Genomic DNA, 17,823 nt, shown 5'->3' with positions numbered 1-17,823 from the left:
GGTTATGTGACGTCTGCTATCTCATCGCAGTATGCCACTAAATGGTGGCTGGGGGATTAGTGGGGAAGGGGAGGTGCAGCCTTTGCCACCTGCCCCTTATAAACTCTTTCGTGGTTCTTGAAGCCACTTCTCCTAAGAAAAGCAATTAATAAATAGGAAATGTTGTATGTGAATAAAAACACATTTAGAAAAACACTGATAATTTTATTGATCTTAAACACAATCTAAGTAGAAACAGTACTGCTTGCTGTGTAAATATAGCTTCAAAGTAAGTCCCCCACCATCCCTTAAACCAGTTTTTCCCTCATCCCTACACTACGTTTGTATAAAAATTCAGAGGTTGCCAAAACGCCTAGTGGGTAAGAAAATTTACACTAATAAGCAAGGAAATGATTAACTTTTGTCTTTAAATCTTCCTGACTCATGAACACCATTCATAAATAATTTTTCTTTGACCCCTTCAAATCTAGTACACAGTAATGATTAACAAAGGGTCTCCATTATCAAGTCTGAAAACAAGCATTTCTAATTATTCAGTGAGAAAAACAGTCAAATAATGGAAACATTTTCCTTTTCATGACTTCTGTATTTTGTCCCAAAGGATCCAAATGTCTTATATACACACGTTCATTGGGGATACCTAATCTATTGTGCCAGAACAAGAGAGAACTTTGTTCCAGTAACAATTCTACAGGAGTGATGAAGTGTCTTATTGGGATGACTGGAAAAGTTTAAGTAAGATGAATATATCCATGTGCTGTTTTTTAAAAAAAGGTGCCTGGATACCTTTTCACATTTCACATTAGAAATGAGGTTCTATCTTGCATTCACTCACACAAAGAAAGTATGAAAGATATTTCACACATTACATTTATGTAATTTATAGCTAATTCTGCTTATATTTAAATTATTTTCTTGGCAGCAAGGAGAAAGCTCTCCTGTAACATAAACTTCTATTAGACACAAACTGGTGCAGTGAGAGATCTCAGCAGGGATTGATGCAGGCAACAGAAAGCAGATTCACAGTGAAACAAAGTAACACATCACAATGAAAACTTATCCAATTGGTCTTAATTTAAAAAACTAAGTTAGGTTGAACTACTTTAAAAAAATCATCTGGGCTTCCCTGGTGGCGCAGTGGTTGCGCGTCCGCCTGACAATGCAGGGGAACTGGGTTCGCGCCCCGGTCTGGGAGGATCCCACATGCCGTGGAGCGGCTGGGCCCGTGAGCCATGGCCGCTGAGCCTGCGCGTCCGGAGCCTGTGCCCCGCAACGGGAGAGGCCACAACAGAGGGAGGCCCGCGTACCACAAAAAAAAAAAAAAAAAAAAAAAAAAATCATCTATTTTTGTTTTTAATTAAGAAATAAGGGGCAGTAAAAGCATTTCTTGTGCATTTATTATGTAGAAGGTACTATTTTATTATTTAATGTGGTAATACTGCACACTAGTATTGTTTTGTCATTTTACAGATGGGACTAAGTGAGTTTAAGCAACATGGCCAGCACTGAAACTCAGATCCGACTCCAAAGCAACCTCTCTCCACCACACCAACTCTAATATACATTGAAATATACATAATATATATAGGTATATATATGAATATACACACACACATATATATACATATGTAGGTATATATGTATATACACATATACTAAAAAAATTAGGTCAAATTATTTTAAATCCAATTATAGTTTTATAGATATTTAGATGATACTTGCTCAAGCTTATCTTCAAAAAATTTTTATGCTTGGATAATTTTCTCAACTAATTCTCTACCATGATTTCTTCATTTAAATATGCCTCTAAGGTTCTATGGTATCTCATAATAAATTACATTATTTATAAAGGATTCAATGACCTTGAAAGAGAAAGCAATGATGGTGCTTTCTGAAACTAAATATAAGTAAGACACACATCACTCTGTATTTCTGAGATGACAAGATCATACATATCCACAAGTAAATGTTTAGTTTATTTGGTTTCATAATTTTAGTACTCTTCTGTATTATGAAATATAATACATGAAGCGGGTGTGTTTTTTCTGGGGAAATATTCATCTACTTACACAATATTCAAGAAAGTCTTTAAAGATACCTCCCCCCCACCAAAGATATCAGGGAACAACAAAATAAATTCTATCTCTAGTCAAATAGAAATCATATTTAATGATTTAATGAATGCTCCCTCATAAATTACTTAGCTAACTTGTAAATGAAGAAAGTACTGGGAATCAAATACATAAATATAACATTAAAAAGATTAAACACATACATATTTTAAAATAAAACTTACACTGAAGGAGCAAGTAATTTAAGACACTATTTTAATCTGTAATTTCATAATCTTATATTCCTGTATATCCAAAAGGCAGAAGCTCCATAAGTTGATTCCTATCTTGGTGAGAAATTGGGGGAGAACTTTATAATGTATCTTTACTGATAATCTGCCAACATATTCTCATTCTAACAGTGATGATGCTAACAGTAATTGCTATCATGGTATAACTCTGCACATATGTCATTCTAGAATTAGAAAAAGAAATCCAGAACTTATGTGTATTTATAGTACATATATTACCTCATGTATCAATATACACATATGGTGAATCCTAAATCCCTTCTTTCATTCATTCAGATTCTTTAGAAATAATAATTATTTGACATATATAGTCCTGTAGTCTGTTCCGTAGGGTTAGAAACATACCCATAGAGCCAGACATTATTATATGGTGGAAGTTTGAGTTTTCTGAAGAGGTCTGACGCTCTGGTTGCTTATTCTGTTCAAAAGACACGTATTAAACGTTTGGTAATTTAATTAAGTTTGATCTCGGGTCAGCACAATAGCATGTAGGGTATCTCAGAAATAAGTCCATGACAAAAGAAGACACAAACATTTCAGAGAGCCAAAGTGACACTCTGAAAGCGAGGTATAGTATGTATTAGAAGAACCTGGACCAAAGATCCTAGATCACTTTTGAATACAGCCCATTAACTAGAGAAGATGTCAAAATTCCCCGCAGGTTTTAATCCCTGATAACAGGATTAAATCTCTTGGTGATTACTTTGCTGGTACTTAGTGCTGAGGCAAAGCTGTCACACAAAGGTCAAAGGATAGAGCAGAGCCATGTCACAGATTTCATAACAGAGATAAAACAGCTGACCTCAATCGCCCCTTTTCATTCTTCACTTCCCATACCATTTCTACAGTGTCATCAGCTCCTGTTGTTGGGGGAATGGTATCATGCAAAGAGTACTAAGCTTAGAGTTAGGAGACCAGGGTTGGGGCCTGGTTTAACTGCTTGTGACTTGTGCCCTTAGGAATGCCACTTCCCTGAGCTCCAGATGGAAATAATTGTGCGCATCTTTATGGAGAGGATCTAAAAAGATTATAAATAGGAAGGTGCTTTATAAACACCAAAGCAGTCTTTCCCAAAGTGCCACCGGTGGCATGTGAAATTGTTTTAGGTGGAACATGGACAGACCTTTAATCATTTTTAAGTTAAATACCCATATAAATTTATATTAGAAAAATACAAAAACATTATACCTATGATTTCACATATATCTTAGAATAAGATTAGAAGTTATTTTTAAAGTGGCTTGAATAGTGCCTACATAATACGTGCCAAAAAATATTTGTTGAATGAATAAATGAGTAAATGAATTTAAGGAAAAATTTTAACTATTTTTTAAATTTTAATTTAATAGTACAGATAACATGTGACTTGAGCTGAAGTCTGGGAAATGCAGTTCTGAAGCAATAAGCAAATAGGAGGCATTTATTAGGTTTGTTGTTATCAAATATTTTTTAAATAGTAACTATTTTAATAGTAACTATTTTAATCTTCAAGCTGAAAATGTCTTGCTAACTTAAGTGCAATATTTCAACAGTTTTGAAAGTATGGGAATTAATGATAAACAAATAATTTGGGGTAAAAAGTTGACTCACCTGTGACAGAAAGGATGAATCTAATTTTCCAACAATAGTACTTAAGGAAAAATCCATAAAGTGAATCACAATTTTTTTCAAAGGGACTAAGCAAATCCACATTATTACAGTTTTAGTCAGTGGCACTATCTGAGGCTTTTTCTTGGCTTCCTTTCCTCTTCAGTTCAGATAGCAGCGTTTTTAAGTACTAGAGAACTATACTATAGGACTAGAGTAAATCTATTCTAAATATGACAATACATTTCATATAGATCCATAAGACATATAAATTAAATGTTTTGAATAAACTTGTACTTCTAAGGATACACTATTTAAAAGTCCATATAACAGAAGCATGTATTTGCCTCATACCTGAGATTTCATTTGCTACTAACCATATGACAACTGTATTGACAAGCTCAAGAACTCTGTGCTTGGTCTCAGTTATCTATGAATGGAGACAGTCCTCCTTTTCCTCTTTAATCTTTCTCAGAAAAAAAAAAAAGTTCATGGTATTCCACAATTTACTAAAGTTTACCTAAGCTTTGTACTCAGTTTAGTCTTTTCCCTAATATTCATATTTTTGGTGTTACCTAGTTTTTCATTTTTATTACCTTTGAAATTTTGATCAGGCACTGACTTTGTTTGCCTGGATTTTATCTTGCTTATTCCTTTTCAAAAACTATTTTGCTCCTTTTTCAAAAAGATCCTGTTGCTACAGAGCATTGATTGCCCCAGCCACCCCACCAGCCAAAATGCAGTCCAAATATTGTGGATATTGATTGGGTACAGAGAAAATAATTCATTTCCAGAAGTGGTTAAGAAAATATATAAGGCAAAGGGAATACACAAAGAACACTTTCAACAGAGAATGATAGTACTAAAGAATATAAATAGTTAATACTGATAATCAAGCCCAGAAAGAATGCTCTTCAAAGTAACAGTGTTTAAACCTCACAGGAGGGCATACCTCCCAAATTTAGTTCCCAGGCTCAATTTCTTAAGTTACACATCCCCAGAATGCCACTGTAAGCTATCTCTGGTTTTGCTCCATACCATCAAAACGTGAGTGCATGTGATACTGAACTGACATGCAGAAAGTGATTGTCTCAAAAAAAATTTGACATGAGTTTTAATAATGATGAGTTCTTTCTGTTTTGAACAACCATTCAGAGAGCTACTTTAATCTCTACCTGTCAAATATAACCATGTGGAAAAAAGTCAAAGTGTGAGTCTAGAGAATGAGCACCCTACCCATTGCTTTTAAAAACGTCTTCATTTAACCAGGTGATGTTGAACCAACATGTAGAAATTTTCTGGGTAATCAGGAGATGTCTCTACCTGTCCAACAACAACTTCACTGAAAGGAAACATTTTGGTGCCAATAGAGAAATAAATTCTTTCCTAAATTTGGCTTGAGTCAGAACACACATCAAATCTAACAATGAAATATGAAGACCAATGGGACAGTGTGCAAAAAGAGTAAAAATAATCTACTCAGAAAAAAATAAGAATTTTATTTTTTGAGTATTACTTGATAGTCAATCCTTTTAGGCTAGTTAATGTAAGATCAAAGATGGCGGATGGTAATTACAAAATATATCTTAGAAAAAAAGAGCATTTTTTCTTGTTTTAAAATAGTTATTGAAATAAATACATAAAGATAACCATTACCCCCCATAGTTGCACAGGCTTAAAATGTTTGTACATCATAGTGTATAGGTATAATGCCAGTGGAAGCCATGTTCCTTTCCAAGAATTCCTTAATACTGTGCCAAGATCTGGCAGTATATTTCTCTAGCCATGACTAAGCACTGAGGTCTTATTCTTGGCCACTAAATCTGAAACTATAAAGGGTTCATGGTTCAGAGAGAAGCTTGTACCACTTCTTTAGAAAAAGTATAAATATCTTCTAGAATGTACTTCATTACAAACTGATAGTCAAAGGAAAAAATGAATTAGTAAGGAGATACCACTTCCTGAATGGTATCATATAAGGCACATAACATCCTTCGGTGCTGTCACATAGCTTCAATATTGGGACAGTATTATATAGGGGTGATTCAGTGCAGCTTTTCACAGACTGTCAAAAATCTCTACTAATTAATATTGTTGAGTGTTTTGGAGGGTAGGAAGGTAGAGGAAGAAAGTCTGAGTTTATAGTGTTTAGAAACATTGAGGAGAGGGGGACTTTCAAGTTCACTCAACAAACTAAGCGCTTTAAAATGCTTTCAAGTAGAACTCCTGCTTAAAATGAACAGCTAACAGTAATTTATAATCAGATATGCCAATTTGTATGCAACATCCTGAGGTTCATAAAAAATAGTTATAAACTATTTCATTCATTAAATATGTTATTATTATCCTTTCACCCCCAACCTGGTTAGTAAGTCCTTTTTACACAGATAATGCGTAGGTAAACAATAATGAAGGTCAAATGACCACAATTCTATAATGGTGGAATCCAAATTCCTAAGGTTGTTTAATACAGTGCTTGCTTCGGCAGCACATATACATAAGGTTGTTTAATATAGACAACAGAGAGGAGGAGGCTAACTTTTACTGAACCTCTTTTGTGTACCATCTATTTATGGTAATGCATTTAATTCTTAAACATCATTCTGAGTAGGAATTAATATTCCCACTTGAGCAGTGAGGAGATTTCAGCTCTGGAGATTAATATACCTATTCAGGACCATTTAGGTAACTGGCAGAGGTGCGTTTAAGCTCACACAAGAATGCCCAAAGCCCAGGCCTCTTGCCACACCTGGCTTTCTCTCTAGTTCTCCGAGGACTGTGTTCACACAGTATTTGATATTTAGAAATCATACCTCCTAGAAAGGAATCTCAGAGATTGCAGGACATTTCTAATGCATTATTAGTAATTCTACTACATTTAACACCCCGCGGAAGATTAAAAATGTCTTTCTAAAATCATAAGCTGACCAAGTCATTTACTATCATGACAAACAGTTGGCTAAAGTATCAGGTTATGGACAACTTGGAGATCTCAGCGCCTGCTCCAACCATAGCCTTGACCTCTCAGTCCAGAGACCACTCATGCAACCTGAAAACATGAGAGCAAGCCTGGCTTGCTCTGAACTAGTAACCTGCAATCGTGTTCATTAATTATTATTATTTTTTCTACTTTGCCTGCTTCCAAAAAGGATTTGAAGTGACGTGCTGAGAACAAAGATTGTAACAGAAAACAAATGATAAGTTTGTGAGATGTGAGGGATGGGAGGAGGTAAGATAATAAATCTATTCTAAAACTTGAGTTAACACAGATTTTATCTGGTGGGATCTGACAGGATCTTGGATTAAGTTACATACTTGGGTGGACACAGAAATACTAGTATGAAAACCTGAGAGGCTAAGAAGGTTTTAAGTAATCATGTGTAAGAAAACTGTTTAGCAAACCTTTTCTTCTGAGATACTACAGAGACACATACTGGGGGAAATGGTCCCACATTCCACATCAGCAAGACGGAATTAATAAGATTTTACTATAATAAACAAATAGTTTATGAAGTCAGTCTCTGTCTTCCTCTCTTGACTTCATTAAAATGTCAGGCAGTATATGGAAGGAAATCTAATACACTGCTCACCTTTCTAAAAGCAGAAGTCTAGTTATAAACGCGAAAGACTTTATCCAATATTGTGAGGACTAAGGAGTTCTATGTAAATAAAATTTACATCATAATTGGTTCACAATTTTAAACCAGTTTTACTGTAAAACATGTTTTATAGGAGATCTTTTCAAATAGATCATGCTTTGTCTTCACAGATATTAACCACAGTTTAATCTTTTCTAGGTGGACCAGGATCACCAAGACATCAGGCAGAGAGGACATTTGGCTTGAAGTCAGAGAGATCTGTGTTTGAAATTTCACCTTTCTTGGTATTATAAACTGAGAACAGGGTTTGGCTAGCTGGGCATCATTAAATAAGGTATGAGGAAGCCCTTCCTTTGTTTGGTGAACTATAGGGGGAAAAAAAGGGTTTGTGAAATAGCACTTTGTTTTTTTATGTGCAAAAGTGAGGTAGGTCCTGAAAAGACCAGAGGTTTTTAAAAATGTTAAGTGCCCTAGAGCTTTTAAGGCTGTTATACCTTGCTTTTTAATGACAGATAAATATTTCATGTGTTATCATTAATATTTTATTATAAATTTTCAGTTTTTCACCTCTAAATGTTTGCTTTCAATTACTTTTTTTGATTTACCGGAAGTATTTTTAGTGTATCTTGATATCAAGATTTTGATATCAAAGTTTTGAGAATGCAAAATTACAATGTCAGCCAATGGGAGGGGGGATATTTGAATTTACAGAAACAATTTTATGCTCTCTATTAGGAATCCACCTATTGTCTATAATAAAGAAGAATCTGGATTTTTGAAACACTTTTATAGTGACTGTAAATCAGTTGAGTATTTAAATAAAGTAAAATAAATGTTTCTTGGACTCTTAGATAATGATTTTTTTTTTTTTAAGTGCATCTCCTTAAACAACATTGACGAACTCAAATCTCAGGAATTTGCTAACACAGACTAAGCAGAAGATTAGGACCACTGTTTAATGTGAAATGTGTTGAAAGTATATGCCTTTATTCTCCTGAGGACATAAAAAGATATTTAGACAAGTCATTTAGGACAGGAAGAATGTTTCCAGGAAAGGGAGGCCATAATCTTTTCCTTAGTTAAGCTTTTTTTGGTAAAATGGCACACAAAAAAGACTTGGTTTCATTTGCACAGAGATTATAAAACAGTTTAATGTCTACATCTTGTATGTGTAGCAGTTCCGTTTATATCATAAAAGCCCAGTTTTGCTGTTTCTAATTATATTTTGAATAAACTGTCAAAAATATTTAGGTTTATCAATTTAAAGAATGATTGTCTGGTCTCAGAGAGATTAGAGAATAAAATGTTTTGTGAATAGGAGTATGGAATTCATTTTCTTATCAAAGGTAGAAACATTATGCCCAGAGTGTATCCTGACAAGTATATATTAGGCATTATAAACAACGGGTTAAAGGACCTCCTGGTCATTTGGAGAAAGACAATCCTTTTATTGTGCTGGCAAGAATGCTTTTGGTTTCTTTGCCATGAAACCTAAATGCCAGTGGAGGTTTGAGCAGAGTTGAAAGAGCTTTATACAATATACTCTTTAAGAGAATAATATATACCTGTAAGAGGAATTTTTATTTCCTAAGGAGATGAAAATTTACATGTTTCTTCATCATATGTGGGGAATGTACATTATTATCTCCTCCTGCTCGGATATAAGTTTTTCTATCTACTTTAAACATTCTGCATATTTCTTGCCTAGTGAGTCAATTCTACCAATTGTGAGGGGGAAAAAGAAGCTCAGAAGACCCCTACTAATTTCTTCTAAATTGAATGGTAGTTTCACGGAGAAGTTTTCATTTAATTTATGTGATCAGATTGTGTTAAGCAGACCAGACTATGGGGTTAAACATTTCCATATGTTATAAAGACCCAGAACGTTTCCTGAAAGGAGACTCCATTCTGAACTCAGATGTTACCTGCTGCTTCCAGAAATGGCTGCAACTCCACCCCAATTTTACCCTCTCGCCAGCTCTATGTGTCACATGTCAGCATATGGGAGAGATGCAGTACCCTGGCACTTCCTGCTGCCTGGGAGGACCCCTACCTCTGCCACACTGCTGGTTTCCAACAACCACCATATTTTTTTTTCTCCCATCATTGCCACTTGCCTTCATTCTCTGTGTATGAATGAAGAATTAGGTACATGCAAGGAAGGAAGGCAAAGTTAACAAAATTCTGGAAATCTGGTTCCTTGATTAGAGCCACCCTGAAGCCCTAGTGGGATCTACAAATGCTTCACAACTCACCCCTTGATGATACGACATTTTGGTGACTACAACCATCCCCTCTTCATTTTATGCTCCAGAAGTTTGTGAGACCTCAATGAGTCATGAAGAATCCAAAGTGATGATAACAAAAAATAATAATTGATATCTGAACAAAGGTTAGTATTTGACAATGGATAAAGATTGGTATACCTTCCCTTCCTCGGGGCTTTGTTGACAAGAACTGTGAACGTCGTCTTCTCTTACTAATTTTCCAGGCCAGGAAGTCAGTCCTTTGATTTGGCCCCAGACCAAGTCGCCAACGTTGAACGTCCTTGGCCTATAATGTATCAATTCATTTGAAGAGGGGGAGTCTGGATTCCTTAGGTCATCTTCACTACTAATGCTTTTAGCGTCTGAAGGGCTAGGTACACACCCGTTAATGCTTTTGGCATTAAAGTCTCCATTGTAATGGATGTAGTCTTTGACCAGAGAACTTTCCAAACTATTTGAGGAGCTCGGAGATTGCTCCTCTAGGACCAGGTCTTGCTTTGTGGTGCTCAGAAGCTCTCCAAAGCCCCGACTCTGTCGAGGTCTGTTCCCATTGATGTGTGTACATCTTTCCACAGTGTTCTCTAGTCTCTCCTTAAAACTCATCATAGTTCTTTTGTAGTTATTATACCTGAAATTTTCCTCCAGAATTTTATCCCCTTGACAGTTTCTTGGTGGTAACAGTATTGGGTGCTGTTCCCCAGGCAGAAATGGCAGTGTAGAGACATTGTTGGGTCTTTCGTGACAAGGACTATTGTAGATATGGCCTGGATGATCTAAAAATTCCTCACACTTCCACCTGTTTCGCTCCCCTCCAGGGCTTTGCTCCCCATCCCACTGTTTTTTAGATGTGTGGCAACTTGCCAACTTGAAATATTCAAACCCATCTCCTTCGTTTGAGTTTTTCCCATGGTCCAGATTGCTGGGCAGCCGAGCCCCTCTTACACTTCTCAGCCTACCATCATGATCAACACTGCCCATGTTTCGTCCATGAATGACCGCACTGACAGCACTGGGGAGACTTAATGGGTCACCAATTGAAGCAGTGAAGGCACTCATGGCACTCAGAGCTGGAATGGGGCTGATCTGAGTTGTACTGTTGACTGCAGTGGTGATGACAACCTGCATTCCTTTGCTGGCTGCATCAACAACTGCTTTGTAAATAGCATCTATGGAAGCATCACCTTGGCCACCCACAACGAGGCCATCCTTCACCTGTTGACCAAGAGATGGGTCAATCCGCGATTGCAACTCACAAGATGTATCTTGGAAAGGTGCAAGTGTAGTGTTTGGATTTTCGGGAAGTGCTGTGAGCCCCGGCTGAGTGCTTATTCTTTTGTTTAGGAGAGCTGCATCTTCCTGCATTCTCACCTTAAAGAAATAGACAGGAAGCAGTGAGAGAGAGAGAAAAAAATATTCAAGTCCTTAAAGAGAAAGACCATAATTTTAAGATTTACCAGAAGACAAACAAATATAACAAGGAAGGCAATATAAAGAAAGAACAAGACTCAAAAATGAAATTAAAAGTCACTCTGTATAGAAAGGCTTATGTCTTGATTATATTTGGGTACTGTTTCTTTGATTAAAACATGTAACAGATTTTTTTTAAAAAAATCATCATTACTAAACACGCTCTAGGAAAATTAAAGTTGAGGTGGCTGGATACAAAATGTTTCCAGGTGATGACTCCATGTTTTTAGTGTCATTACAAGTTTTGCAACTTGGAATTCAAAGAGAGAAACAAGTCTGTCACCAGAACTGCTCAAATTACAAAGGAAAGCAGATTTAAAAATGATTTCTAACTCACTGATATTTCTACTGATCTAAGTGAAATACAAGATAAGATAAAACAAAACAAAATACATATACCCCTTTCTTAACAATAAACTATTTCTGATATGACACTAAATTTTTGAGGTCTTTAAATAGGGTAGCAATGGCTACTCTTGAACCTTATCAGGCCACTGCCTGAGGGACACCCCATGCCGCCAACAGTGACAATGGCTCGCTACAGAGGTGATGCTTAATTGGGAAGAGGTGAAGGGAGGGAATGCCTGCCAGGGAAGAATATCAATACTCAGGACAGGAATGATGAGTGCAATTTGAAGAAGTCCACAGGTTATTCTAATTTCACCAACCTCAGCTAAGAATTGCTGCTATAGACCCTTGATACTTTGGATTTTTCCCCCACAGTGATCACTCCCTTCCTGTCTTTATATCCTTTCCTACTAAACCAGAACCTGGGATCTATCAGCACATAACTACTCTCATGCCATTCTCCCCTTGTCTACACCTATCAGATAAAATCCCAATCTTGGATCAATTTAACTCCCTACCTTATATATCTATATGTACAGTGAGGATGCTGAGTACCTATCCACAGGAACTTATGGCTTCCAACCACAGCTGAGGGCTTACGTTCTCATCAATCCTATGATTCTCTGGTTAGGTATCACTCCCTCTCACAACTATTCAGATATTTATCCACTTCCTCAAGCCAGCTGCTATACCATATCCCACACTATTCTTAGTAAATGACCTTACTTAGAGATAATGAAGTTCACAGGTTAAGAAGTCTCATAATTCTTATACTCTGCTATTCCCTGCCTTCTGGTAGCACACACTTCTCTGCAATATATGTGTCCCTGATCCTGTCCTGCTTCCCAGTGTAAGAGGAGCCCCTTCTACTCTCTGAGAGTCGTCCTCCATTCATGCTCTGGATCCCAAGCCTCTCCTCAGGGATCTTGCCTTATCTGTTACCCCTTCTCTTCTTTATGTTCAGTCTCTTCCACTTTTTTTGTCTCTTTCCTTTAGCATTCATTCACCTATGTGTGTGGCTTCCATATTTTAAAAGTTTGCATTCAACCTACGCCCGCCTTGGGGCACTACCTTGTTTCTCGTATGTTCTTCATAGTTAAGTTTTTGAAAGTTTTTGAAAGAGTAATCCATACTCTTTCTTTTCTCATCTTTACATTCATTGCAGTCTGGTTCCTGCTCCCACAACTCCACCAAAACTGCATTCCACCAAGTCACTGGTGATGCTCTAACTACTAAATATAATGGAGTCCCTTCAGGCTTTATCTACATATTTACTCAGTGACATGTTTGAGCACGTCCTCTTTCCTTCTAAATTCTTTTATTATATAAGACATATATGAACATTTTCTCATTGTCAAAAAAGAGAAAAGCTTTCATCACTTCCTCACTCAAATCTGTACTTTTGCATGCCACTCTGATGCCATTTCTTTCTCAGAAGTAATCAATGTTCTAGTGCATCCTTGCAGACTTGTTTTTAATACCTTAAGGTGTGTAGGTGTATATCTAGTTTCCCTGCTTTCTTCCATTCCTTCCTTTCTTCCTGCCTTATTTCTTTCTTTCACATAAATGGTATTGTATTTTAGTATTGTTCTATAATACTACAGTATTGGAGCTCTGTAATCTTGTGGATCTTCTATATCAGATTATATAAATCTACCTAATCTTGTAAACTACTAGATAGATGGATATAGCATAACATATTTTACTATTTCCCTCCTGATGGTTGCTTAAGTGGTTTCTAATTTTTGATGCCACAAATCAGTTGTAATGAACATTCTAGACTGTGCCCTTTTGTTCACATTTGAAGATTTCTCTAAAATAGATACATAAAAGCTGAACTTCTGGGTCAAAGGAGGTGTGTGTATATATATGTATATATGTATACGTATATATATATATATATATTTTTTTAAACTGCTGAACTATCAAATTACCCTCCAAAAGGACTATATCAGCATACAATCAGACCAACAATATATCTGAAAGAATCCATTTTCCCATGCCTCTGTCAGCAAGGGATATCATCAATCTGATGAACACAGTGATGTTGTAATTTATATAACTCTGATTATTCTTTTCATGGTTATTACTAATTATTATTTAATTATCTCTGAATTGTCTGTTCATTTCTATTGCTCATTTTTCTAATCAATTATTTTTTTCTTCCTAATTTGTAGGGGCTTTAAAAATATTATGAATGGCAATTATTTGCTATTATTATGCAAGTAGTTTCTGCCAGGTTGCCACCTGTCTTGAACTTTGTTTAGAATACCTTTGGTCATACAGATTTTAAAGTTTTATGTATTCAACTCTGTTACCTCTTTTCTATTTGACTTCTTGGTTTTATGTCTTGCTGAAAGAGCCTTCTCTACCCCAAGATTATTTAAAAATCTTCTATATTTTTTTCATGTATTTATTTAGTGTTACTCTTTCCATCCAGCTCCTTAATCTACCACGAATTTATTCAGTTTGTAGAACTAAAAGAAGACCATGTGGCTGAAGCCAGGGAGAGAGTGGTGAAAGCTGGGGCTGGAGCGTGAGGCAGGGTAAGCATGTTAAGGATGTGGATTTTAATCATGGGAGCAATGGGAAACCACAAAAGGGTTTAACAGGGTAACATGATCAGTTTTTACTAACAGCTCCAAAAGGACCAGTGATATGCTCCAGACAAAATAAAATGCTTCACACAAAAAACTGGAATGTTTAACGATATTCATTATTGAGAAATAATAGTAAGTAAAGGTGAAAAGGTACATAACTACCTTCTTTCGTCTCTTCCCCTCCCAATTAAGTAAAACAAATAGTAAATATTGTTTTCTACTAAAGTAACCCAGGGAAGGAGAGTACCTGAAAGTTCTGAAACAGACAAGCCATGGGGTTATTGTTAGCTGGGCAAGGAATTGTGGACTGTCCTTGAAAAGCCTGGAGATTCTGGTACCCCTGAAGAAGCTGCTGCTGTTGCTGATTTGGAGGAAACATCTGATTGTTGTTTAACAGCGACTGTAGATGAGTCAGTTGATGGTTATTCAAAGTACTGTTTATTGAGGACATGTCACCTATAGTTTGAAAAACATAAAATATAAGTCAATGTGATTCTTTGGAGGTACTATGCCTATCTTTGTTGAGGATTCCTAAAACAAAAACTAAAAACTAGACTTACATGGTAATTCTTTTTTCTTTTTCTCCTCAAAGTCTTACTAAGTGGTAAGGAAAGAGTAGTTTTATTATTTAATTTCATCTTTCATAATTAGTGTTTTGATTTTGTATCATGGAGAGACATGTTAAGTCTTTGGTCTATCCACTAGCCAATCCTTATATATTGATTTTCAGTGTCACAGAACTCCTTGAAACCATTTTTGTTAGAGCAACTACAATTAAAAGTTAAAATTAGTCCTAACTGCTTTAGCAAGCATAAGTATTTGACAAGATAGTTAAAACAAGTGGGTCTGATCAGGACTGTTTACAAAATTTAGTTCTCAAGCCACAGTCATCAATAAATACCATCAAATAAAATCAGATTTGGTCTAGAAATATGTATTTTGTTTTTATATGTATTTTTTTATACAAAATATGTATTTTGGTTACCTAAAACTAAAATTGTAAAGAAAGCTAATAATACAAAAGGATTCATTGTCACAGTCATTAAAAATAAATATTATATAACCAGATAGGATTAGTTAATGACTACATTTATATTCAAAATTCAAAATTAACTTGTTTTGACGTTACACTGAAATTATTTTGAGGATAACGTCATAGAAATTGCCTTATAGCTTGAAATCTGTAATGCTTTGTAGGTTACTTAACTACATTGATTTGACTGCCAAATAGAACTAATTAAACTTTTTTGTAAAGGTGTCCATGAAATCTGGAAACATACTTTTTTAAGATACTGAAGATACCCTTGACAATATCATGTATATTTGCCTATGTTTCCAGACTTTATGGACATCATCTCTATACTTTATATTACAATTACATCAAAGAGTTGAATATACTTGACATTATTTTCTAAATTTTTTGAGATAAGATAATCTATATAAAGGATTTTGTTTTTAAGCCACGAAGTTCTAAAGAATAATACTGTTTGAGAAAACCTAGCAGTAGCTATTGGGGCCTTCTGTTTCCTTGAACTTGGGCAAACTTTAACTTTGAATGTTATTATGCCTTGTTTCTTATTTTGCTGGATAAGCATTTAGTTTTGTTTATTTAGGGATCACATGGAAAAACACTTCCTCAAACCGTTTTCATCCACAGTGCAGCTGCTCATACTAACCCTGTGATGCCACACCAACTAAAATTCAAATAAATGTTATTTTTAAGGTGCACCTGTGCTTTAATTATTTGAAAAATAAGACTACTTGGCTTAAGAGAATGATGGGTAGGTTAGGTTTAGGTGGCATCAGTATTAGAAGAGAAAGCAGATTAAAATGATATTTAGTATTGCTAGAATAGGGGAAAAGGAAGAAGACATTTTCATGTTTGTATAACTATGGCTCTGTGTGGGGGTTATTATATTTAGTTCCTTAAGCAAGCTGTAGCTGTGACATAACAAAAACATTTTTAAAAATAGTGTGACAAAATGGAGTTTTTTTAAAAAGGAGAAAATGAATTAGAAAAACGTTTCTTTTGTAAAAATTTGTGAAAAAATTTAACTTACCAAGCAGACCTGTCCCCAGTAGAGGGTTAAGTAGCTGTGGCACCACAGAGTTACTGTTCAGTTTAGCTGGACCAGGTGTATTCCCAGCATTATTAGATATATTCAGCAATGTTTCTGCCATTGACACCACTGCTGTCCCACCAAGTGTTGAGACAGTCAGTGCTGCCACTGCTGATGATGTAGTGGTTGTGGTAGTGGTTGCCTGGGAAGAAGTTGCTATGGAAACCTCTGGATGATTAGCGGTGTTGGCCGATGCCGAGTTCAGGACACCTCCCAACAGCTGGGGATTCAAGGCCATTAATCCTGAGGCCCCAGTGACAGCTGGGAGGAACAGGGGGTTAAAAATAGTGTCACTGCCTGCAAAACTTGGTAAAGGGTTCCCCAGGGGGCTGGTTAAAAGGGTCTCAGCTCGGCTGTTCTCTGACTGATTGCTTGGCAAATGGTCTGGTGGGGCTGTCATCTGTGTTAATGAGGGTAAAGGGGTATTTTGCTGTTGCAAAAGATCTGAGATGGTCAGATTGAAAGATGGCAGGGGAAGCATGGCAGCTGCGTGGGCTTGGTTCTGAAGCAGGGCTGCTAAGAGTTGAAAGTGAACAGGCTGCAATACCTGCCCATCCATGTCACTGGAGAGAAAAGCTAAAGCAGCGTTTACATTCGGGTTGAGAAAACCTAAAGGGTGGAGGTTGATCTCAGACTTGCCTTCTCCTGCTGAAGGCTGGAGGATATTTAATAGATTCTGGTTTAGGAGATGCTGTTGATTCACTGGCAAAGAGATAGGTAGAGAACTGAGGAGGCTGGGGTTCAAGGGGTGTGGAAGATGGTTGTTTGAAGTGCTGTTGGATGGAAAATGAAGTGCGTGCTCCTGGCCAACAAAAGGAAAATCACTCCCAATGGGCAGCTGACTCTGCAGTGGGTTTCCAGCTGCGGTGGTGACTATGACGCCGTCTTGAAGAACAGATGTTGTCTTTGTGATGGCAGGGTGGTTGGTGCCAGCTATGGCTATGGAGGATGATGGTCCTGAACCGCCTAAAATAAAGGGAAAAAAACCCACTTATTAATTATGGATGTTAAGGAAGACAACCCTATAAAAATACATCAAGATACATTTCAATTAATATGTTACATGTCCTCTTTGTAGATTCTAACCAGATAAACTGTAATTAGAGATGATCTGACATGTTAATGAAACTAGTTTGACATCATACTTCTTGACCTACTTTGAACATGAATATATTGAAGAAGCTTAGTACTTTAAGCAATACCTGTTTCTAACTATCAAATATTTTGTTTTTCACAACCAGACAAGGTGAAAATGGTGGAAGCTGTGTTGTAGTCCATTCAATTGGGTAGATAAAAGTAACAATGCTTCATTTTTCAAAATATATTTTTACATTAAAAAAAAGTTTTTGTTCTATATTTATAATACCAGTACTTTCTTTTAGTGGAAAAAAAACCCCAAATAGAATATGCATGAGAATACAAAACAGAAAATAAAAAGTACCTATGTAGATAACTATTAATATTTTAGTGTAT

General features: G+C 36.1%; 1 protein-coding gene across 20 annotated transcripts in view; it reads right to left on the bottom strand.

Moving 5' to 3' along the window:
• The window catches only part of MBD5 (methyl-CpG binding domain protein 5), a 421,526-nt gene that overhangs the window by 13,347 nt on the left and 390,356 nt on the right, over nucleotides 1-17,823 (bottom strand). For 19 of the 20 annotated variants that reach the window (XM_055087736.1, XM_055087739.1, XM_055087732.1 and 16 more), the window contains 3 exons: nucleotides 16,291-17,316; nucleotides 14,478-14,686; nucleotides 9,975-11,183 (listed from right to left, as the gene is read on the bottom strand). In XM_055087736.1, the coding sequence (XP_054943711.1) occupies nucleotides 9,975-11,183; nucleotides 14,478-14,686; nucleotides 16,291-17,316 (2,444 nt within the window). The remainder of the gene's footprint in view (nucleotides 1-9,974; nucleotides 11,184-14,477; nucleotides 14,687-16,290; nucleotides 17,317-17,823) is intronic. The other variant, XM_055087768.1, reaches the window with a different exon arrangement.

Source organism: Physeter macrocephalus, chromosome 2 (genome assembly GCF_002837175.3).
Source record: "Physeter macrocephalus isolate SW-GA chromosome 2, ASM283717v5, whole genome shotgun sequence".
NCBI classification, from domain to species: domain Eukaryota; kingdom Metazoa; phylum Chordata; class Mammalia; order Artiodactyla; family Physeteridae; genus Physeter; species Physeter macrocephalus.
The sequence above is the reverse complement of the archived record's forward strand: the minus strand, read 5'-3'. Positions and strand labels throughout refer to the sequence as shown.